Here is a 26,492-nt window from a genome sequence, read left to right on the forward strand (position 1 = left end):
TTTTATTTCACTTTTTTTTTAATTAGGCTATATCCTAAATAATTAAAATTCAAAAAAGCTTACTTTTTTCCGTGGAATTGAATTAGTATGAATCTGAAAACTATCAGATTTTAAGTTCATTGCATTAGGGCGCAATTAACCTGAAAGGTTGAGAGAATATTGATATACGTTTCTAAGTGCGTGTATAGCTTAAGTTTGGAATTGAAAATTGTCATCTTTTCATTTAACTTGAGCCTATGGGAGTGGTGCACCTTCCATTTGAACCCATTGTTTTATTTTTAGTATTTCATCGTGAAAGTTTTGCTAAATAATCGTTGAACGTTATATTCTTATGTGCCATTGAGGTTAGTGCAAAGAAGTTGGCTGTGTCGTCACAAAAAAAATCTAAAATCATGCCGTTCTTAGCGCGAATTAACCTTTGTGATAACCAGCAGACATATTTACAAAGCCTCATACATCCATACATACCCATTCTCTCACACACATACACAATCACACTCATTGGCATACATACTCACACGCACAAACTGACAAACACACGCGCATGTGCGCTTCCATATTCGGATTCTGATACACATTTTCCATGTTAAGATAATTGGACAAATGCAATTCTATACCAATTTTTCTATACCTTATTGAAACTATAGTATCGATATATGTAACACATGACAGTATAAAAAATTTCCAAGTTTCAGAAACATTTTTAATTTGTAGAATATTTATCGAAATTTAAATGTAAGTATTCGCTAAACTTCAATTATCTGCTTTCTCTGCTCCTCTTGATTAAAGTCATTCCACCAAACGAACTTCACGCGTTATCGGTTCTGCATATCATCAAACAACTGTTTAGCCCACATAAAACATGACATATTTAACATAGCTAAACCATAAATACCTAGGGTTGCCTATGTTTCATAGTCCGTACTTCACAGACTTATCGTTCTATAACATCCAACCAGTAGGATGAACTGGCGAAAGGTCCTCTGATGGTGTTGTTTCGCTGGATAAAGGTTGTTCCCCTGTCTTGGTCACCAGTGCACACGAGGGATCATTTTCCGATAAGGTACCTAGTGAAAATGTTTTTCAGACCGTGTGCATTTCGATTGTCTGTATCAAATCTGCACGAGCCAAAGCCCTCTTAGAAGTGAAGGTGCCAGCAGTGTAGTAAAACAGCAGAGAAGAGATGAGTAAAATGTTTTGTCCATACCCTTCAGGCATTTGTAATCAAAAACACACAGAAGACTTGCAGCCTGAAGGATGCGATTCCCCTCCAGCAACAAAACTAAACAGAAACAGTGTAGCTTTATCCTACCAAACCGAGCGAGTACCTCTTTTGATGCTATTTCCTTATATTCGATCCCCTGCTGTTTACCGGAATAGAGTTTTCCTCCCTTGATTCGATTATGCAGCCCAAAATTGCGGAAAAATTAGCGGCTGATTTAGTTTCGTTTTTATTTCCCGGACAAATGTTCTGTATAATTCAATCTTGTTTTATCGTATTCTGGGAGGGTCTTGCAGCCCTTTGATGCATCCCAAATCGTAGTGGTTTCTTTCCATACAGGTGTCAATGTCAATTCTCTCGATATAAGTTGTATATTCAAGATGTATTCTACTTTGACGATATTCATGACTTCTCTGATTATTAAAATGTATTTTTACTTCGAAGTAGGTGAAATTAATTGTAAATCAAACGTTAGAAAATCATACAGCAACTTTCTAACTATACTTGATATAATAAAGCAACGTGTAGCTGATGAAATTTACATCCAACGGGTAGCATTTATCAGACGTAACAATATTGTAAAGGTTGAAACCACCCTCAAAACTTGAAGAACACCTGCTCGTACGGATAACGATAATGATTTGCAATTCTGATAGCCATCTTGAAGAGTCTGATCAGTTGAATAAATCAGCTAGCCAAACACAGTCGCATACATTTTCTTTGTCTACACGGAGAACCCTTCGATCATAAAATTGCTGTATCGCAGTTTTTGATTTTAGCGATAGTTGATTTAACTAATTTCTTTTTGATTCAACCAATATGGTTTTTGATTTGCATATATTCAAGTAGTTGAAAAATATGTTGTTTTGAATGCTGTCAAATGTCGGAGACAGTTGAAAGCAAAACAATAATCGCAATGCAAAATCAACAGCTTTTTAGTTGAACTCTGTTCGCGTCGCTTCAAAATGTCAATAAAAACAATATCGATGGGGAAAGCGTTTGGTGAAATTGTGTTCATTCGATTTGAGAATTTTATGATAACAAGTGTTTATCTAACAGCGGTGTTGTGATAAAGTTAACCTTGTTTAAGATGAAAAAGATTTGGTGACAAATTAGAAAATGTTTATGAATAATCATCTCGTAATCTTTCAGGTATGCGCAAAATTTTATGCTTCAAATTCGATCATTATTTACTTCCAGCAGACTGTTTTACTTCCAGCTGTTTGATACCGATGATGATGTTCATGCATTAGCAATAAAACGCTTTTTGACATGAATTTAATTTATGAAAGTAACAGGAGCGAAGAGTTTCAAACACACAGAACGCGCTGTGATTGAATGGCGCGTTTGAATTGCCGTCGCAAAATTTCAATTCCCAGCGGTTGATGCACCCAAGCTCTTATAAATTGACTAAAATTATCAGTGCATAACTTTAACTAAAACAAATAAAACCGATTTATTTTTCAACTAACAGAATTTTGTTTCAATAACAACACCAGTTATTTCCAATAAAATATTTGTTGAAATTGAAAGGTATGTGTCCTCACTAATTGACAGCTTTTTTTTTCAAGCATTTAAATTAGTTGTTTCAACCATCGTTTCTGATAATCGAAAAACAAAAGTGACAGTTTAGTTAAAACAACAATCGATTAGTTGTACCAAATTTTAACCAATCGAATTCAGAAAATCAACTAATATTCTGGTTGAAATGGGATCGCGGGTGGTTCCGTGTAGAGGAGAAATTTTGTTGAATGCACCAGATTTTTTTTACTTCTTTTATGTTAGTCACAATAACTAGTTGATGAGTATTCGATTGATCGAAACGAAATCAAAAATAGCAAAGTCTGGAATTTCCCACTAGGATCAATCTTTGATTTTTCTGTTTTTATCATTGTCAGTGAACATTGTTCCTCGTTCTCTTGCATTTGTCTTCGAAACGGGGATGGCAAGTCCAACGCTGGCTTCAGCTATTACATGGCTAGGGCTACAATCCTATTGACACTAATAATCTTTCCTATCAGTGGTTGTGGCGGTGTGTTAATGAAAATCGATTCGATCAAATATGAGAAAAAGAAAGTGAGCTCCATTTCAAAGATTTTGTCCACTATTTCCGGTACTTCTGGGACCGAAAACTGGATACCGGCAAAGTGAAATTCGAATTATTCAACATATTGAAATAATATGAACTACAATTTGATACAGTTTTCAATCCAACTCAAAAAAAAATCTGTGCTTTCGATTTCATTTTAAATAAATAAATGACGAATCATGTGTAACCAAAAACAGTTCGTATGGTCTTAAACTAACGTGACTTACAAATTGGAATAGTGCTGTGCCCAGCTTAGAAGATTTTTTGCGATTTCTTTGATGGTTTGAGGTTTAAAAACTTATCACCTTGTAATTCTAGACCCGGAAGTCGAACTTGAACAAAATTCAGCAATTTTTTTGTAAACTACCATTCTTTTTATTTGTAATTGTTTTAACGAAAATCTGATAGAAGTTTATTTCAGCCATCTCCGAGAAAATTTACTGACATTAGTTTCACCTTTTTGACGCATATCTTGTAGCGAAAGTTATCGGGATATTGAACATTTCGTTTGTACATGCGTGAAGTATCGTGATGTTAGATCTCAACTAATAAATTCTTTGCATAACCAAGGTAAACTATGCAATGTCCCAGTTCGAGACATTCTTGCTTGTCGTGACCTTCCATACATCAGACCCTGTCAGCTTAGAGCGAAAACCATCTTCAGTTCAGCGACGCCATCACACGGCATCACATTCAACATATCATGTCAATTGTATGGATGCACAGTGCTGCTATTTTGGCGCGCACGAATTTGACATTTCTCTCCCCTACTTCTTTGTACGAGATTCGATGCGAACTTGCCTGAGAGCGCCATACTCTCAAAAAGGATTTAGCCAATGATTTGTTCGGGAAATGTGAGCGCTGGATATCTTGTTAATATGATGTCTTTGCATACATGAAATTACTTTATCATTTCAAAAAGATAACTAGGGTTTCAATATAATAATTTTTAGCTAAATTTGAATAGAAATGATGTACTGATAGAAACAAACTCGAAATAGTATATGAAATTATCCACAAAATGTATAAAAATAATAGCTTATTAACTATTTAACTAATCATTTGGTTCAAATATTATTCTTGAGTAGATTTAATAATAAATGACGAAGCTTTTAATACGATATTTAAAACCTATTTTAATCCACCTAGTGGTGTAATGATGCCTTTCTCATATTACTCATTACATCATAAATATAACCGTGAAATTCGCAAAAACAACTGTTTATTGAATAGAAATAGGGAAGTTTGTTCGAACCTAATCTAACAAACTCTATAAAATCTGTTTACCCTGTAGTTCCGGAACCGCAAGTAGTATCCACAACAAATTAAGGAATTCTGTATGAAACTGTAAGACTTTTCTTTTGAACCTATAAGTTTGTGAAAATCGATTTGGCCATCTCCAAGAAAAGTAAGTGAGATCCTTTTTGCAGTTTTTGATCACTATTTCCAATTCTTCCGAAACCGGATTCAGATAAACGGAATAGCCGAAGTTGGTTCGTTTACTACTAACAAATATGACCTACAAATTGGAACAGTTTTGAACGTAGTTAAACCTATACTTACTATCTCATGCTCTATTTCGATTAAACCATTGTATTGAATGGCGAACATGGTAACTTGTGCGTCTTTAGTGCTGAGTCGAATTGTGATAAATTTTGTGTGAAATAGGTGGCTTTTTGCGAAAATTTTTTCGGCTAAGCAAGTGACTAATTGTGCTTTAAACAGATAAGTAGAAAGTGTTTTGTGAATACTTCTATTTTGTGCTGTAAATTGTGTCAGTAATCGCCGTGCGGCGGTCGCTCAAACAAAGCGGCGTCGTACCGTGGTATATTGAATGCATTGTCTATTGTTTTTGCATGGTTCACTTTGCTTTAATTTCTCCCCCAGCTGTGTGTCGGGCCGGTTTGGTTTGTGCATGAATGATGGGTGAATGTGTGAAGTGTAAGGAAAAAATAACCATATCAGATATTAGAATAACATGTTCAGTTTGTGAGAATGGCTATCACCAGCGCTGTACTGGGCTTACGAGAGCCATGGCCGGTTGGGTTTCAGATACACCGGCGCTTTTGTTTAAATGTGCTGATTGTTTGGAAGGTGCCGCGGTGTCTAATATGATGCCAAAGGATGATGTTCTTTCGCTCATTAGTAATATGAAGAAGGAGATGGAGAAATTCAAATCCATCACTGATTCGTTTGCTGCTGTGCGGGAGAGTATCGAGGCACATATTAATATCGCGATAGAGAGTGGAATCGAGAGACTGATCAGATCTTCCAATGATGCTCTGGAGAGCAAAATGGCCTGTTTAGAAAACAGTGTGGCCAAAAAGTTGGAAGATTTGAAAAGTTTCGTGATTAAGAATAATCAGCGCAATGATAATGAATTGGTCGTAATGAAGAGAAAGAAAATTGTTGCAGATAGAAAGACTCATTCGGAGTCAGATGGAAATCCCAGACGCAAAAGAAAAATTATGTCTAATACTGATGATGAACCACATGATAAAAATGTTGATAATGATAGTAATGACGAAGTTTTTGATAAAAATAATAAAAAATCATACGCGGATGTTCTTTCTGGTAAATTAGCTAGAAATAGAACGAAAAGTAACAGAAAACGTGAGACTCGCTCGGTTATTATGATTAAACCTATTGAGTCTTCGCAAACAAGTGATGACACGAGACAATTTCTGAAGGGTAGGTTGGATCCAAGAACACATAAAATTAGTAATTTCAAAAATGGTAAAGATGGCTCGATTATTGTTGAGTGTGCAGCAGGAGAGGATATTCAGTCAGTGAAAGAAAACATTGAAAGCAATTTAGGTACTGAATACAATGCTGTTATACCCAAGCCCGGGAAACCTAAACTGAAAATAGTTGGGATGAGTGATCGATATTCCTCTGATGTATTTATTGACCTATTGAAAAGTCAAAATCAGGAAATTTCGATTGAAGCTGTAAAAGTTGTTGCTGACTTTGAGAATCCACGCTTCAAATATAACAAATTCAGTGTTATAATTGAGGTTGATAAAAATACTTATTCTAGTTTGATGGCCGCCGGTAAGGTTTGCGTCGGCTGGGATAGGTGTTCGGTTTTCGAGTCGTTCAACGTATTGCGCTGTTTCAAGTGTGGTGAGTTTGGTCACAAGAGCACCGAATGTTTAAACAGTGAAAATTGTTCCAAATGTAATTCCGCACATAGAACATCTGAGTGTTCTTCAACTGAATTCAAATGCGTTAATTGTCTGAAAATGAACAAAGAAAGGAAATTGAATTTAGACATTCACCATCCAGCATTTAGTAAGCAGTGTCCTGTATATCTGAGGTTGCTTGAAACGAAAAAGAACAACATTATGTCAATGGAATAGCAACTAATCGATGGGAGGCATTCAGATATTTTGTATTTGAACATAGCCGGTTTGTCTTCTAATTATGTCGCAATGCGTCATCTTATAGAGGATAGACATCCTTCATTAGTTTTGCTCTCAGAGACACATATTGTTGATTCTGACGCTTTCGATCAGTTCAGTGTTCCGGGTTACACTGTTGCTTTTTGTTTGTCCCATTCCAGGCACACGGGTGGAGTTGCAATTTACGCCAGAGAATCAATTAAATTCAGCATTCAATCAAACGAAGCAGTTGGAAATAATTGGTTCTTGGGTATATCAGTTGAAAGAGGCATGCAGATGGGAAATTATGGAGTCGTTTACCACTCTCCAAGTTTAAGCGACCGCCAGTTTCTGGAAATTCTAGAAAACTGGTGGGAGAATTTCGTCGATTTTGGTAAACTAAATATTATTACTGGAGATTTTAATATTGATTGGCTCAGTGATCAAGGTTCGAATCAATTGAAACAGTTAGCAGAATTCTTCAATTTGAGGCAAACTGTGAATGAATTTACAAGAATTTCGAGATACAGTAAAACATTGATAGATCACGTGTATTCCAATTTCGACGGTGTTTATTCAAATGCGGAATCCGATTGCAAGATTTCAGATCATGAAACAATTGCAATTTCCGTAACGAGTAGCTCTAGAAATGAGGAAGATACGGTGAAAATCAAGAGTTGGAAAAACTATTCAAAGCAAACCATATCTCGACTTGTATCAAGAAGCTTGGGTTGTACACAGTTGACTGGAAATTTGGATCACAGGGCATCTATTCTTACTGACATACTGAAAAAGTGTACTAATGAATTAGTAATTGAAAAGTATGTTAGTTTGAACAGCTCGAGTAGTTGGTACTCAATAGACCTCTTACGGTTAAAACGGGAGAGGGATAAACAGTACAAGAGATTCTGTAGAACTAACAATGATAGTCACTGGAGTAGATATACACAAGCACGAAATATTTATTCACGGGCACTGAAGAAGACTAGATATGAATACATACAGAGGAGAATCGATCAAAATCAACAAAACAGTAGAGAGTTATGGAAAATTCTCAAACAGCTTATCAAGCCTACACATAGTGCATCGAAAAGTATAACTTTTGACGGTATAGAAGAACACACAGAACAAATTATATCTGAAAAGTTCAACAGTTATTTCATAAATAGTGTTCAGCAGATCAATCAAAGTATTGAATTGGTAGGTGAACCTGTTGAAATAACACAGCCGATGAATAACTATTGTAGACTTGATGAATTTCAACCAATCGCTTTTGAACAACTGAAAAATATTTGTTTTAATTTGGGAAAATCGACGGGTATTGACAATGTAAACTCAAAAGTGATACAGGATTGCTTTCATGTTATCGGACACGATCTACTGGATCTGGTAAATGAATCGTTGTACACGGGGCACGTGCCAAAAGTGTGGAAAGAATCTCTGGTTGTTCCTATCCCCAAGGTTACTGGAACGGATAAAGCCGAGGAGTACCGTCCCATTAACATGCTGCACACGCTGGAAAAAATTTTGGAACTTGTTGTTAAAGATCAGCTGATTAACTATTTGAACTCTAACAGTTTGCTAATACCGGAACAATCGGGATATCGTAAGGGTCACTCTTGTGAAACCGCTTTGAACCTAGTATTGGCAAAATGGAAGGAGAAAATCGAAGCCAAAGAGAGTATTTTTGCTGTGTTCTTGGATCTGAAGAGAGCCTTTGAAACAATTTCAAGACCTTTATTGTTGCAGACATTGCGGCGTTTTGGCATCGGGGGAATGGCACATGAATGGTTTGAAAACTATTTATGTGGTAGATCTCAAAAGACTGTTTTTAACGATGTAATGTCTAGTTCCCTCGGCAATTCACTTGGTGTGCCTCAGGGAAGTGTGTTAGGTCCTATTCTATTTATCATGTATATTAATGATATGAAGCGAGTCTTACGTTTCTGTGATATAAATTTGTTTGCTGATGATACTGTTCTGTTCATTACGGCTAGAGATTTCAATGAAGCTGTTGCACATTTAAACGAGGATCTAAGTTCGCTGGTTCGATGGTTAAAATTTAAGCAACTGAAACTAAACGTCGCGAAAACTAAATATATGGTTATTTCTTCTGTCAGCACCGGTCATGACGCCAATGTGGAAATTGATGGTGAAATTATTGATCGCGTTAGAGAAATGAAGTATCTTGGAGTCATAATTGATGAAAAGTTAACATTCAAATCTCATATCAATAACGTCATCAAGAAGATTGCCAAAAAATATGGTGTATTATGTCGTTTGAAAAATGACTTAACGACCCATAGTAAGATTCTTTTGTATAAAACAGTCATTTCACCACACATTGACTTTTGCCCATCCATTCTGTTTCTTGCTAATAACACACAAATCTTGAGATTACAGCGACTGCAAAATAAGATCATGCGATTAATTCTAAAATGTAGTAGATATACCTCCTCAGATTTTCTACTGAACGCATTACAATGGCTTTCAGTGAAACAGAGAATTTACTACTTAACCATGGTATTTATTTTCAAGATATTAAATGGCATGCTGCCTCGATATTTGTGTGATCGAGTTGAAAGAGGAACTGATTTGCATAGGTACAATACTAGAAACGCGTCTGATGCTAGAACACCAAGCTTTTTGTTAGCCAGATCGCAAAACTCATTGTTGTACAAGGGAATAAGTCTTTCAATTCGATGCCAAGAGAGATCAAGCGCGCGGCCTCATTGGTGGAGTTCAAAAAGTTATGTATTTCACACATAAAGTCCGCTTTGTAAGCAAATATTTAGTTAGTTAGTTCAATTTTTTTAGATTTTTTATTTTTTTACGTATTACGAAGATTGTATTTTTTTTTGTTTATATATATTATTGTGAGACGTATTAAGTTACTATGTTCGGTATGATGATGATGGATTTTTAGTTTGTTTGAGAGTTAAAAATAATGAGCAGTCTACAAACGTTTGAGCCTCGCGCGCGAAGCAGGTAGTGACTATTTGGAAAGCGAACAGGACTGGCCGAAGAGCCTTAGCATTCAGTGTGTTAAGTTTGCTCTTGACCTTGATCGCAAGGTTGGATAATTATTTAAGGAATAGATTCGGGAAACTAATTGGGATCGACAGTTGTTGATGGAATTGGGCTTGGCTCTGCTCATCCGCAGTCTCGTTACTCCATCGTAGCTGATGTGTGTAGCGATGAACTGGTCCGGCGGGAAGGGCCAGGTGAATTACTGTCTGATACTGGTAAAGATATCGGGTTCGATTCCTGATGTGATCAAGGATCTTCCCGGGTTGGAAATTTTCTTGATTAACCCTGGATAGTAAATCCGAGATATTTGAATGTTATTTTGTGGTCAGTCGTTCTTTTGAAGAAGAATCTATACCTGCTAGATTAATCAGATCGTTTTCTTTTGTTTACTGGTTAAGATATGTGCAAAAATATTAATTATCATTTAGATAACTCGTTCTGCTCACACCTTTGTAGGGGTATGAGGTGGGACCATCATCATCTTAATTAAACTAAATCTAACAAACGAAACGAACCTGCGTTTTTGTTACTTCTGCATATGTAAGTCAAGCTAAACAGCATAAAACATGTAATAGGATTATTATTATTATTATTATTATTACTATTATTATTATTATTATTATTATTATTATTATTATTATTATTATTATTATTATTATTATTATTATTATTATTATTATTATTATTATTACTATTATTATTATTATTATTATTATTATTATTATTATTATTATTATTATTATTATTATTATTATTATTATTATTATTATTATTATTATTATTATTATTATTATTATTAGTATTATTATTATTACTACTATTATTATTATTTTATTATTATTGATATCACTACACAACGTGTACGAAAGAGAACAAAGCACGCCTTGTTCGTTTTGTGTTTTCTTCTTCTTTCGGTGTTGTACATATTGTCACTCTATATGGCGATTTGAAAACTTTGACACTCATCGCCCTGTAACTGCTGAACCGGAAGTCGGAATTGGATGAAATTTCACAGTAGGTTTAAAAACAGTATGAACTTTAATTCAAATCAAGATTTGTCAAAATCGGTTCAAGCATCGCAGAGAAATCGAAGTGAATTTAGTTTAAGGAGTTTTTCTTCTCCACTTTCGGTGCTCTCGGAACAGGAAAAGAGGGGACCAGTAGTGCCGAATTAAGTTTTCATGCCCACAAACTAACAAACTCTGCAAACTAAAAGAATTTATCAGGCAGTTTTATGGGATTTGTACCTGTTTTTAACCATCGTTCGTGAAAAAATACTTATAAAATTGGTAATTTCCCACTTATCACGCTTTAGTTCCGAAACCGGAAGTCGGATCCTGATAAAATATTCCACAAATTTTTAGGATATTATAAGACCTTTCATTTGAGTCTTAGTTTGCAAAAATCGGTTGAGTTGTTCCAGAGATAATTGAGTGTAAACTTTTTCTCAAATTTTCACAAATTACCATATAACTCCGGAATCGGGAGTCACATTCAAATGAAATTCAATAGCAAGCTATGGGACCATAATACCTTTTATTTGAATCATAGTTTGTGAAAATCGGTTCAGCCATCTCTGAAAAAAGTGAGTGCATATTTTTTTCACTTTTTTGGTACATATCATCCTATATCTCCGGAACCGGAAGTCGGATCGGAATGAAATTCAATAGCAGGCTATGGGACTATGAGACCTTTCATTTGAATCTTTGTTTATGAAAATCGGATCAGCCATCTCTGAGAAAAGTGAGTGCATATTTTTGTTACATACACACACACACACATACACACACACGGACACATACACACACAGACATTTGCTCAGTTCGTCGAGCTGAGTCGAATGGTATATAACACTATGGGTCTCCGAGGCTCCGTTCGAAAGTCGATTTTCATAGTGATTGCATAGCCTTTCTATATGAGAAAGGCAAAACTAAGCATGATTTGATGATATGGCTTATACCCAATGCAAAGGCGTGAACTGAACGAATTAGCTAGATCATAGAAATTATTGCAGCACATATCTCAACCAGTACAAAACTAAGGAAAAGTATTTGGTATACTAAAAACCTGTTTTAATCCACCTAGTGGTGTAATGATACCTTTCTCATGTACATACAATACTATGGTATTCTATTCAAAATTTTTCTCTTCGATTTTTGAAAGAAACCAAGAGATTGTTTGTGCATAAAATGCAGAATAAAACAGTGCTTTGATTGCGTAAGTCATCCTTAAAAAAAACGAAGTGGGTTCACTACACGGAAAGAAATCCGTTACTGCTGTCATGATTAGAAAATCAAGAATTCAATCATTTTAACTTATCATGAAACCATGAGCAATAACTCTTCTCCCATGTAAATTAATCATGGTTCAAAAAGGCGTTACTTGAAGAATGCATTTCTTTCAAAGCTCGTAACTATTGTTTTCTACCCGGATATCACCTTGAACCCTCTGCCTCAAGTGATGTGATAGATTGTTTAATAGATTAATGGTAAAGCAAAAAGCAGACATTGAAAAGCAAGACCTACTAAAAATGTTTACTTGATCCTGAAGCATGTTCATTTAATAATCGTGTTCTTTTACCCACCGGCTGATAGAGAATCAAACATAACATAAAAATGAAGATGATGAACCGAAAATTGACATCATAAGAGACTCAGCACGGCTACGCTTTTCATTTGACAAACATCAATGTTACATTTTTTTTATTTTTTTTTTTTTGTTTATTTTTTTTTTTTTTTTATTTTTTTTTATTTTTTTTTTTTTGTTTTTTTTTTTTTTTTTTTTTTTATAAATAACTATTTATTGGAATATGAGTTAAAATTAAATTATTAAGATTTAAATTGGGTGTTCAGCCACAAGTGGTGACTTTTCAGCCCTGTTATATATATATATATATATATATATATATATATATATATATATATATATATATATATATATATATATATATATATATATATATATATATATATATATATATATATATATATATATATATATATATATATATATATATATATATATATATATATATATATATATATATATATATATATATATATATATATATATATATATATATATATATATATATATATATATATATATATATATATATATATATATATATATATATATATATATATATATGATTTGGTTATTACCATGAAGACATCATTTGCTTCCGCAATTCTGAGATTTTTGTGTAGGGAAAATTCTAAACCTACTTGTATTGTGTAATGGGGAAAAGGAACTTATATACTAACTTACTAACTAATACAGAGAGCGAATCGATTCAATTGAAGATTGCATCGATTTTTGTCGGAATTTGCTTATAATATTATGTGACATTACATCTAATGGTTCTATATTTGTGAGTCTGTGTAACTCATTTGTACTAAACCAGGGAGGACGCTTCAGAATCATTTTCAGAATTTTATTCTGAATCCTTTGAAGCGTTTTCTTCCTGGTGGAACAACAGCTTGACCAAATTGGTACCGCATAAAGCATGGCTGGTCTGAAAATTTGTTTATAAATTAACAATTTGTTTTTTAGACAGAGCTTGGAATTTCTGTTTATAAGAGGATATAAACATTTAATATATTTATTACACTTTGCCTGGATTCCTTCAATGTGATCCTTGAAAGTGAGTTTTTTGTCATACGTTAAACCTAAGTATTTAGCTTGATCAGACCATGTCAATTCCAAGCCATTCAATTTGAGAATGTGATTATTGTTTGGTTTAAGAAAAGAAGCTCTTGGCTTGTGAGGAAAGATAATTAATTGCGTTTTTGCTGCATTTGGTTTAATTTTCCATTTTGACAGATAATCACTGAAAATATTTAAACTTCTTTGTAGGCGACTGCAGATCACTCTTAGATTTCTACCTGTGGCTAACAGACTTGTGTCGTCACAGAATAGCGATTTCTGACAACCAACGGGTAGATTTGGAAGATCAGAAGTGAAAATATTATACAAGATTGGAGCTACACTCGAACCCTGCGGAACACCGGCTCGTACGGGTAGCAATTCAGATTTACAATTCTGATAGCTAACCTGAAGAGTACGATCAGTTAAATAATTTTGAATCATTTTGATCAAATAAATAGGAAACTGGAAATCAGACATTTTTGCTATTAAACCTTTGTGCCAAACACTGTCGAATGCTTTTTCTATGTCTAGAAGAGCAACTCCAGTGGATAACCCAGAAGATTTATTTGATTTTATCATGTTCGTTACTCTGACAAGTTGATGAGTAGTTGAATGTTCATGACGAAATCCAAACTGCTCTGGTAAAAAAATTGAATTCTCATTTATATGAGTCATCATTCTTAACAAGATAATTTTTTCAAAAAGTTTACTGATAGAAGAAAGTAAGCTAATTGGGCGATAACTTGATGTTTCTGCTGGGTTTTTATTAGGTTTTAGGATAGGAATTACTTTAGCGTTTTTCCATCTTTTTGGGAAGTAAGCTAATGAAAAACACTTGTTGAAAATTTTAACCAGGAGTCTCAAGGCAACATCGGGAAGATTTTTAATAAGAATATTAAAAATTCCATCATTACCAGGAGCCTTCATGTTTTTAAGTTTTCTAATAATTGATTTAATTTCATCAAAATTCGTCTCAATAATGTCATCGTGTGATAACACTTGGGTTGAAATATGATCATATTTCAGTGAGACTTCATTTTCAATAGGACTCACAACGTTCAAATTAAAATTGTGGACACTCTCGAACTGCTGAGCAAGTTTTTGAGCTTTTTCGCCATTTGTAAGAAGTATTTGATTTCCTTCCTTGAGAGCAGGAATAGGTTTCTGAGGTTTCTTAAGAACCTTAGAAAGTTTCCAGAAAGGTTTAGAATATGGTTTAATTTGTTCAACTTCTTTAGCGAAATTTTCATTTCGCAAAAGAGTAAATCTATGTTTAATTTCTTTTTGTAAATCCTTAACTATGTTTTTCATAGCAGGATCACGAGAACGTTGATATTGTCGTCGACGAACATTCTTCAACCGAATGAGCAGTTGAAGATTGTCATCGATGATAGGAGAATTTAATTTAGTTTGAGCTTTGGGAACTGAAAGATTTCTAGCTTCGATAATATAATGATTCAAATTATCAATTGCTGTGTCGATATCCGCAGAATTTTCTAAAGTAGTTTCATGATCCACATGATTTTCAATGTGAGATCTGTAATCCAACCAATTTGCTCTATGATAGTTGAAAATAGAACTAATTGGATTAATTATAGCTTCGTTGGAAAGTCTGAATGTTACAGGAAGATGATCTGAGTCAAAATCAGCATGAGTAATCGGTTCACTACAAATGTGACTTTGATCTGTTAGAACCAGATCAATTGTAGACGGGTTTTTCACGGAAGAGAAACAAGTAGGATTACTGGGATGAAGAACTGTAAAGTAACCAGCTGAGAGTTGATTATGAAGTATTTTACCATTACTGTTATTTTGCCTACAATTCCACTGGACATGCTTAGCATTTAAGTCCCCTATTACGAAAAATTTCGATCGATATCTTGTAAGTTTTTGCAAATCGCCTTTAAAGAAATTTAATTGTTCGCCGGTGCATTGGAATGGCAAATATGCTCCAGCGATGAAATAAATTCCATGAATGGTTTCAACTTCGATTCCCAAGCTTTCAATAACTTTAGTATTGAAAGAAGGTAAAATTCGATGTTTAATTTGCCGTTGGACAAAAATGGCAACTCCACCACCAATTCCAGTAAACCTGTCAAATCGATGAACCACATAATGTGGATTACTTTTCAATTTTACATTTGGTTTAAGAAAAGTTTCTGTCACAATGGCAATATGAATTTTGTGAACTTTGAGAAAATTATAAAATTCATCTTCACTCGATTTCAAAGATCGAGCATTCCAATTTAAAATATTCAAATAATTATTTAACATCACTGTTAAATTTTAAATTCATTATAATATTATTTGCAAATTTCCATCCGATTTGAAATGCTTCAAAAAGTGATGAAGTCGAATTCATTTGGATGATCATTTGAAAAAGTTGATCTTGTAGGTAGATCATTTTATTTTCAGTTATATCGCCTAAATCGACTTCATTTAAAGAAGCGAATGGCATTGAAGGAATATTTGTAGGTAGACTGCCATTAGAAGAAGATGATTTGGTCGGTCTACCTATTAATAAATTGTTTTCGTTAGAAGAAGAACTGCAAGGCGGTCCTGTGTTTTGATTATTTACATTAGAAGAAATAGGAGATAGATTTCTACCTAATATACCAGCATAACTGACATTAGAAGAAGATGATGACGAGGTCGATCTACCTGTCAATAAATTGTTTTCGTTAGAAGACGAATTGGCAGGTGCCTTAGAAGAATTTTCAGGTATGTTCTGTAAATTTAAGGTCGTTGATTTGACTTGTTGTCTAAGCGAACGAGCGTTTAAAATTTTTTCCCTGACAGGACATTTCAAATAATTGGATTTATGATTTCCATTGCAATTTGAACATGAAAATTTATCAGTGGTTTCATTCATTGGACAAGCGTCTTTCGAATGCGATTTACCACAATTCAAACACCGTATATCCATATGACAATTTTTGGTTCCATGACCGAAGCCTTGGCAACGACGACATTGCGTTAAGTTTGCAATACGATTATGCCGTTTATAATGTTCCCAATGAATTTTAATGTGGGAAATGAAACGTACTTTTTCTAAAGTTTTCAAATTGTTTACATCACTTCGATTGAAGTGTATTAGGTAAAGTTCATGGGAAATTCCAGAGCGTGGTTTAGAAGTACCATTCGCTCTTTTTTTCATAAGTATTACTTGGGAAGGGGCAAAACCAAGCAATTCTTTTAGTTCATTTTTAATTTCATCAATACTTTGATCATTTGATAATCCTTTCAAGACAGCCTTGAAAGGTCTGTCTGATTTTATATCATATGAATAAAATTTATGAAGTTTTTCGGACAAATATCGAATAAGACTTTCGTAATCTTCCAATCCATCCACCAAGACTCGACATTCTCCTCTTCGTCCGATTTGAAATGAGACTTTTACTTCCGGGAGAAAAGTAGAAAGCTCAGTACGGAATGCTTTGAAGTCGGAAATCATCACCGTCACTGGTGGCATAGATTGATGTTTCTTCCCAGAACGACAAGCGTCCATTTTGGGAATTTTTGAAGAATTTTCTTCTATGTCGCTACAATCGGATTCAGGAAGAATCTCGTAAATATTGTTAGACGGCATAGGATCAACGGAAGGGAAATCCGTCCGTTGTCTTTTATTTTTACATTCAGATTCTATAAGATCATGAATGTTATTAGAAAAATGTTGAATAACGGATTGTGATTTATTCCGTATTGAATTATTTTTAGCCTTAGGCTTGTTGCCTTTCCGGTTGGACGCAGGCATTTTTGAAATTAATGAAATTTTAAATTAAATTAACTAGGCTAAATTAGTCTTCGATTAGACTCCTAGCTAGCCTTAAAAAAGGCTGATTAATTTCTTAGTCACTCTAATATCACTCTTTGTATCACTTAGTCACTCTAATATCACTCTTTGTATCACTTAGTCACTTAGTTAGTGATTCAGGTAGCCTTGAAAAAGACTGAAGCCTTGAATCAATGAAACTCTAGGTAGCCAGAAAAAAAATTCCAGGAGCCAAGAGCTATACGCGTGCGGTGCGAACGACTGTTCAACACCGACTGATCAATGTTACATTTTGTTTGAATGTATTCTTACATATTTGATGTGACCGTTGTTACTAGGATAATATTCCGAGAGCTAGCGTTTAATTTGATTGTGAATTTGAAACACCATCTAGCGAAAATCAGAAAAATATTTTGTTCAACCACTTTGATTAATTAGTTTCATAAATATAACAACACAAGCTGTATTGAGTCACCTAAATAGTATAAATAAGACAATTTTTCTGCAATAATTCGAAATAGTTTCTTTTTAAGAGGTTTGATTAACTCGTGTTTTTTCATGCTTTTTTCGTTTAAGTATTTAAATTCTGAAACACAAAATCAAAACTGAAGCAATGAACGCAAGTAAACAAGTTATCTCTTGCGTCGTCGTTTTTCAAAAACAGAATATTTTAATTTTAAATGAAATTCGTCGTGCTTTACACTGAATTTATGTTCAATAAATGACCATCTTTGCAAAAATCACACAACGCCTGAACATATGTTGCAAAAATTACCATCATAGCAGAAACACGCCTGAAGTTATACGCAACAACGTCAAGTGCGTTACGTTTAAATTTCATCGAAATCAGTCCGAATGGATCATGATCCGAGAAATTTTAATCATGGTGTACTATCATAACATTATTTTCCCCAAATCATGATTCGTTTTGCTCATTTCTAGAATCGGAATTTTGCCCGTGTATTATATGCACTTCCGGCACCGGAACTCGAGAACCGGTATAATCAAAGTCGGTTCGTACGGCCACTAACTAACATGACATACAAACTCTACTAGTAAGCACTCTAAATTACGACTTAAATGTTTGTTGCATCCGAAAATATTTTAAGTGACGGTGTACAATATTGAACACACTTTACCCTATAACTCCGGAACCGGAAGTCGGATCCGGATGAAATTCAGGAATTACATATGGTACTGGAAGACCTTTCATTTGAACCTAAGTTTGTGGAAATCGATCAAACCATCGCTGAGAAAAGTGAGTGAATCTATTTTGGTATATATGACCACTATTTCCGGTAATTCCGGAACCGGATACCGGGAACCAGGAAAGCCGGAATTGGTTTGTTTAGTTGCCTACTAATAATGACTATCGATTTGTGTAGTTTTGAGATTTGTTTAGGAAATTTTTCACGTTTTTTGTTTCGCCGGTTCAAGTGACGGTATACAATATTGAACACACTTTACCCTATAACTGCGGAACCGGAAGTCGGATCCGGATGAAATTCAGGAATTCCGTATGGGATCGGAAGACCTTTCATTGGAATCTAAGTTTGTCAAAATCGGTTCAGCCATCTCCGAGGAAACCTAGTGAAATTCTTTGACACGTACACACACCACACATACATACACACACACAGTCGTGAGTCGGATTGACTTCTCCATCGGTTCAAAACTTATGGTTTGCCATACTGAAGCCATGTGCAATGTTTCATCCAAATCGGAGAAGGTCGATTCTGATTTTGTCACATTTTCGTCTACTCATTCCTGGAATTGCTCTTATGTATGTTATAGTAGTTAATGCACAAACAATCCCTTGGTTTCTTATATATATATATATATATATATATATATATATATATATATATATATATATATATATATATATATATATATATATATATATATATATATATATATATATGTATATATATATATATATATATATATATATATATATATATATATATATATATATATATATATATATATATATATATATATATATATATATATATATATATATATATATATATATATATATATATAAATATATATATACAGGGTGATTTTTTAAGAGCTTGAGAACTTTTTTAAACAATAAAACGCATAAAATTTGCAAAATCTCATCGGTTCTTTATTTTAAACGTTAGATTGGTACATGACATTTACTTTTTGAAGATAATTTCATTTAAATGTTGACCGCGGCTGCGTCTTAGGTGGTCCATTCGGAAAGTCCAATTTTGGGCAACTTTTTCGAGCATTTCGGCCGGAATAGCCCGAATTTCTTCGGAAATGTTGTCTTCCAAAGCTGGAATAGTTACTGGCTTATTTCTGTAGACTTTAGACTTGACGTAGCCCCACAAAAAATAGTCTAAAGGCGTCAAATCGCATGATCTTGGTGGCCAACTTACCGGTCCATTTCTTGAGATGAATTGTTCTCCGAAGTTTTCCCTCAAAATGGCCATAGAATCGCGAGCTGTGTGGCATGTAGCGCCATCTTGTTGAAACCACATGTCAACCAAGTTCAGTTCTTCCATTTTTGGCAACAAAAAGTTTGTTAGCATCGAACGATAGCGATCGCCGTTCACTGTAACGTTGCGTCCAATAGCATCTTTGAAAAAATACGGTCCAATGATTCCACCAGCGTACAAACCACACCAAACAGTGCATTTTTCGGGATGCATGGGCAGTTCTTGAACGGCTTCTGGTTGCTCTTCACTCCAAATGCGGCAATTTTGCTTATTTACGTAGCCATTCAACCAGACCATAAATCGGGCGTAAAGCGCGAAACACATTTCGAACCGAACACTGATTTTGGTAATAAAATTCAATGATTTGCAAGCGTTGCTCGTTAGTAAGTCTATTCATGATGAAATGTCAGAGCATACTGAGCAAATAATAATGCATGAAAATCATAACCTCAAAAAATCTGAGCAAATACTAATGCATGAAAATCCTAACCTCAAAAAAATCACCTTTTATATATATATATATATATATATATATATATATATATATATATATATATATATATATATATATATATATATATATATATATATATATATATGCAATCACTTGAAAAACTGACTAGTGAAAATTGGCCAAGTGTAATGTACCAAAAACGTGACTTTACCCAATAATTTCATAAAAACCTAAGCTAATATTTTCAAAGTTGGTATTTCTTATCCAAACATTACCGTAGAATCGATTGGAATCGAATCGATGAGAAGATCCGCAGAATTCACTGTCATGCCCGTTTTGCTTCAATTTCTCTTTTTTTCTGACATTACTTCGAAGACTAACTGTGAAACTCTAAAGAAATGAATTCGACTAATCGGAAGCTACTCAGAACATGTTCATAAGTTTGATAAATGGATTGTTTTCAATAAGAATGTATATGTATAACTGTATTCTGTTTTACCCCAAATCATCTTCTTCTGTGAATTTACAGAAAAACAAGTTTTACTGATTGGTGCCTGGATCAAGACAGTTCTATGTTTCGCGTATAACTTCAAAAATAGTTGACAAATAGTTTCCATGATCGCATGCTTCGTGCTACATCGTTTTACCCCAGTTTTCCCACAAATATAATTTTATGTTGTTAATCAAGAAGGAGGTCCAATATGACCTATAAATATTGGTCCATAGTACGTACAAAACATCAGTGATCCAAGTACACATAATGGGAATGACAGTACTAGTCCGTTTAACACTCTTTTCCCAAATTTATATCAAAATTTGTATCTCTGGTTAAACTTTCGTTCGCATAGTGCAAACATGTTGATTGCGGTTGATGAAAATCGATTAACGTTACGAAGAAAGACCTAGAAAAAAATTACAAATAGATTCAATGACCGCACGAATCATGTGGTACCGTTTTACCCCAATTTATCCTTTAACTGTGTCTTAAGATTTCGCTCCACATTTGGAAAATGGTTCGATATTAGAAGAGATGGTGACACAAGTAACATCAATCGATTTTCATCAACCGCAATCAGCTTGCTTTCGGTATGCGAACGAAAGTTCAACCAGAAATACGACTTTTGATATAAATTGGGGTAAAATGGGTTAAACAGACCAGTACTGTCATTCCCATTGTGTTTAATTGGATCACAGATATTATGTACGTAATATGAACCAATATTGATAGATCGCATTGGATCTAGTTTTGGATTGTAGGTCATATTTCAACTGAATATTATAACTAGAAAAGAAACGGGGTAAAACGGTAGAAGGAGTTTGCTGCTGTCATTAAAACTATATGCAATCGATTTGTTAGACTTTTTTACATCAAAAACACTCTATTCGTTCTTCTGCAAGTACTTCGATTTTATGTTATATAGTTAACCGGTCGTGTAATCCCACACAAAGTTCCTGAATTTTATTCGAATCCGACTTTCGGCTCCGGAATTACGGGGTGATATGTGCAAAAAAAAATGAAAATAAGTGCACTTACTTTTTTCAGAAACGGCTGAACAGATTCGTCACTTGAAGCGGCGAAACAAAACACGTAAAAAAATTTCTTAACTATTCCAATCGGTAGCCATTGTCAATAGTCAACCAAACAACCCGATTCCGGCTATGCTGTTTCTCGTTTTCTGAGTCCGGAAGCACCGGAAATAAGAAGTTAAATAATTTCTGAAATTGCCTCAACACTATTCCAATCGGTAGTAATTGTCAGTAGATGGCCAAACATTAATTTGGCTTTCCTTGTTCTTGGGTTTTTGAAAAATGACCGAAGATTGTAGCCATAGTCTCAAAAATGGAAGTCACTTTTCTCGAACCAACTTCCAAACTACCGGTTCCCAGGTTCCGGTTTCAGAATAACCTCTTTTTGTTTCCTTGAAGATGGCCTAACCGACCTGAATACTGTTTCACTTTGTAGGTTTTATTAGTTTATGGACAAACCTTTTTATTTTTTTAAGAATCAAAGAAAATTATTTTTAAGAACAAATTTATATATGAGAATATGTGAGCTATAAGAAAGGCATCATTACACCACTAGGTGGATTTAATCCAGAGTTTTTGTCCATTTTAGAATATATATAGATATATATATATATATATATATATATATATATATATATATATATATATATATATATATATATATATATATATATATATATATATATATATATATATATATATATATATATATATATATATATATATATATATATATATATATATATATATATGACCACTATCTCCGGTGCTTCCGGAACCGGAGACCGGGAACCGGGATAGCCGGAATCGGTTTGCGAAGTTGCCTCCTGATAATGTCTATCGATCTGTGTAGTTTTTAATCCAGTTTAGAAATTTTTTTACGTGTTTTGTTTCGCCGGTTTAAGTTACGGTGTACAATATTCAACACACTTCACCCTTAACTCCGGAACCGGAACTCAAATACAAATCTTATAACCCTTAAAAATCATTTCATAACTTACCTGAAAATATCCAAAATGAGAAAGCTTTGTTTGACTTTCGTTTTCCAATCATAACATACAACCCTCTGAATGAACATGAATAAACGAACAAAAATAAAACATTATTTCGGATTTGAAGAGAATTATATCGAATGTATTTCACATTAATTTAAATCATTGTTTTATTTTCATATCTTTCCTATAAATATTAACACAATGTTTTTTCCATTCTTATGCTCTGCCACTGTTTATTGTTTGTCACTGCTTGATACTCTAATTTATCAGCACTGCTCATTCATTACTAAGATTCCGCTTATTGTTATCTCCTGTTCCAACATTTATTTACAACCCTTTGCAATATTTTACATTTACAAGTACACCTTGGTTTCTCGTCTCCCTATTAGTTCGTTTCTTTGTCCGAATAATCGATAATGATTTACACCCTCCAATAACAAAATGAAGAAGAAGGAAAACTGATTTTCTGTTTGAATGATTCTGCGTTTATCCCATCAAGCTTTTCAATCTGTACAATTTTTGGGTTAACACTTGTTACGAATTCGCTTGAGATTTATCTAAAATTTAACTACTTGTTCATTCGTCTGTTTCCGTTGCGCGTCTCATTCACATCAAATTGGTTTCAAATTTCTCAGACTCGTTCTCACTGTTGCTAATATTTCTGGGTTTCGGTCTGGTTCCTAAGCTAGGGACGTTTTTACATGCGTGTAAAAAGGCGCAACGCTAAAATACTATTTACAAATAACCATTAATTTTGATGAACCAAAGAAAACATTTGGTTGAAAGTATGAAATGTGTTTCGATAATACTTTGAGGAGTTTATAGATGATTTTTTGTTATGTTTATTTTTGGGTCTGCTTTTGCTTGTGTTCTTCTATTGACTTGTTGTATTCCAACTTTTTGTATATAAGATTAATTTTGACCTTGAACTTTAGATCTTTAAAAAACAGTTAAGGAAATTCCAGGCATGTCTGAAAGTAAAATGAGAGAAAACAACAAGTGTTTTATATAAAATTGTTTCACTATAAAACACTGATGTGTCTGTGTTGCTCACTTAGTTTCGGTTTAGTTCATTGTTTAATGTGTATAAAATTGAATCTGATTCAAAAATATCGATGATTGAATTTCTGTTGCTATTTTCACCATCGAAAGTGAGCGAGTTATTTGGTGATTGAAATCTTTTCAGTATGAAACATTGAGGAATCGGTTGCAGTATATGATTATACTTTCATTTTCTGCTGTTTCTGGCGTCCAAAAAATTCGAAGATATGTAAAGGTCAAATGCAGTACATATTTTTATAGAATTCGAATAATCCAGGTGTTGATCATATCAGATCTTGTCATTCATTAGATTTTCGAAAAAGGTTTGCGGTTGAAACACAAACTGTAGCAGATAACAAAAACAACAACCGTTGCAATCTTACAATAATTTAATACTTTCCATCTAACATACTGGTTGTGTCAAAATGCTCTCCTACACAAACTGCAAGAAGCAGGAAAAATTCAAGGTTTGTTTGCCCTATATTGATTCAATGTTGAACTCACATCAGAAATTATGTTTGAAAATTACTATTCCTTTAATCGTTCTATTTTGCTGCACGTATGACGTCAGTTATTTAAAACCAGTATTTGTATACGGTCACAACAGTGTGATGTCATATCATTATGCTGGGTGATGTGACATTTGCAACCATACTGTACATGCCAGATCTGTATAAGCCTTCGTTTGATATTTTTAGTCTCGTTTTGTTAATTTTTTAGCATTTTACGTGATGTATTATGCAAACAATATTGAAGGGAAATTTAATTTTACGACCGAAAACAACTAAACAAGCACTTAACAAAGTGCAGAGAATAACTCGTATGGATACATGTATAAATACTTTCCGACGCCAGCATGTTTAACGCGATCGATTTTATGCTTGAAGCAAAACATCAAAAGCAGAAAACAAACCAAAAAAACAAACAATATTAGTAGTCGTGATATGAGGGTCCAATTGCAACCATATATACAAAATGCAGGCGTCTATGAATTTTAACATAATAAATCTGTCGCTTCTTCTTGTTTCAAATCAGATCCATTAGGAAATAGTTAACAAAAACAAATAAATTACTTATAAATTAACTATCACTTAATAATGCTAAAAAAATTCAGTAATTTTTACCAAACTAGTCCTTCGTTTTGCATGTTCTGAGGTTCAGAGAAGTTTCCGGAGGTCATGAATTCAGGGCTTCCGGGACGTGGACCACCGATCATATTCTCAGATGCACCTCCGGCTCCGGCATTTCCAGGAGGGCCATTTGGCTGGCCGAGGAAGTTTGTGTCCGGTGTCATACCGCCGAAATCGTTCACCATGGGGATCGGTCCGGAGTGGTCCATTGGTCCTCCTGCATATGGATGAAAGCTGAGCGTTAAATGTTGTTTGATCGGCACTTTGATTATATTCTGCACTCTTCCACGACTTACCCGGAGCATTAAAAGGCATAGGTCCAGCACCAGGATGACCGGGAAAGAATGGCGCGTCGTGGGGATGGAATGGTGGACCACCGTAGCCAAAGTCGAATTTTCCGTCGGCAGCAAAATACGGAAATCCTGGTTCATCCAGCCCTCCGGGAGACAGATTCATCGGGAAACCACGCATCTTTCGAGCACCCCCGAAGAAAGGCCCCCGGCCCATACTAGTAAGCTGCTTCAATCTTCGCTCTTTCGAACGTTTGTTTTGAAACCAAACCTGAAACAAACAAAAAAAGAAATAAGATCATTAGATAATATGTCACCTTTAACCCATTACGAAACCAATAACATCAAATCAACATCTTCATGAGTTCTCTACATTCCAGTGACCGGAACATTCAAATTAGAACAGACATTTTTTGGTCCGATACAACACACGCTGGTAATGATCCTCTAAATTGTCGTTCAAATCAAACTTTTTATTGTTATTATAATAATTTTATCGACAACCGTTCGGTGAATCAGTCCGCCGTAAATCGCCGTCGGCAAGGGTTCTTTGAACATGCCCCATCATACCGTTTATGTTATTCTTCTTTTTGTGCACAAACCCACTATTTTTACGGCTCGGTCCGCGACGGCGTGTAAATATTTTTGTCTCTTTCACACTCACTTTTCTCATGCTTCTTCGTCGTTCGCCATTCCTTGGTACCGCTTTTTACGACGGAACCTTCAAAGTTCCAATGCGGCAGGAGAGATGAATAACAATCGGAAAAAGTAGTTATAAGCGATTTTCCTCTCTGCTCTTTTGGAGGAACTGCTTTTTTACGACCCATCACAGATTGGACCCAAACGATATTTATGGTTTATGTCCCGCTCAATTGGGTGCAGCATTGGCATCCGTGAAATTTTCTATGAAATAATCTACCTAGTAATAATTTTATATTATCACATGTTCCAAAGTTTGCTAATACTATATGAAATATATTCGATGGCATCTAAATAGTAACTAGTGACCACATAGGACCGGTTAAATAGAGAAGTGTAAGTGTCTTGTTCCGACTACAGAACTCTGGGCGGTAGGTCATAGGTTCAAAGCATCTATGAACCTCGTTATACTGTAAGTATGAATAAAATTATCAACAACTAACCACCTGGCCCAAACATGAAACTGGAAAGTTGTGTTATTTTGGTCGGTCTTCTAATCCCTTGAGTTGATTATAGTTTTTCGGAATTGCTAGCCCCCTATAAGTAAATTTGGGTTTAAGCTGTGTGTTTTACGAGCCGCAATCGAAGCTCCGGTTATTCCGTTGTTTAGAACTTTTGGTCGCCTTCGGACACCTATTTGATAACATGTAATAACGGCAACGATCACACTGATTATTTCAGTGATGATGACGATGATGATGGTTAACGATGTGAAGTGTTTTTCATTTCAAGCAC

General features: G+C 34.4%; 1 protein-coding gene across 3 annotated transcripts in view; it reads right to left on the reverse strand.

The window, feature by feature from the left end:
* Window positions 1–22,746: 22,746 nt before the first annotated feature.
* The window catches only part of LOC131436904 (LIM/homeobox protein Lhx5), a 107,871-nt gene continuing 104,125 nt past the window's right edge, over window positions 22,747–26,492 (reverse strand). The window contains exons 5-7 of one of the 3 annotated variants that reach the window (XM_058605880.1): window positions 25,065–25,329; window positions 24,763–24,985; window positions 22,747–23,568 (exon numbers count right to left, since the gene is read on the reverse strand). In XM_058605880.1, the coding sequence (XP_058461863.1) occupies window position 23,568; window positions 24,763–24,985; window positions 25,065–25,329 (489 nt within the window). In that variant the 3' untranslated portion in view covers window positions 22,747–23,567. Of the gene's footprint in view, window positions 25,003–25,064; window positions 25,330–26,492 lie in introns of all 3 variants that reach the window. The other 2 variants (XM_058605879.1, XM_058605881.1) reach the window with 2 other exon arrangements.

This window comes from Malaya genurostris, chromosome 3 (genome assembly GCF_030247185.1).
Source record: "Malaya genurostris strain Urasoe2022 chromosome 3, Malgen_1.1, whole genome shotgun sequence".
NCBI lineage: Eukaryota > Metazoa > Arthropoda > Insecta > Diptera > Culicidae > Malaya > Malaya genurostris.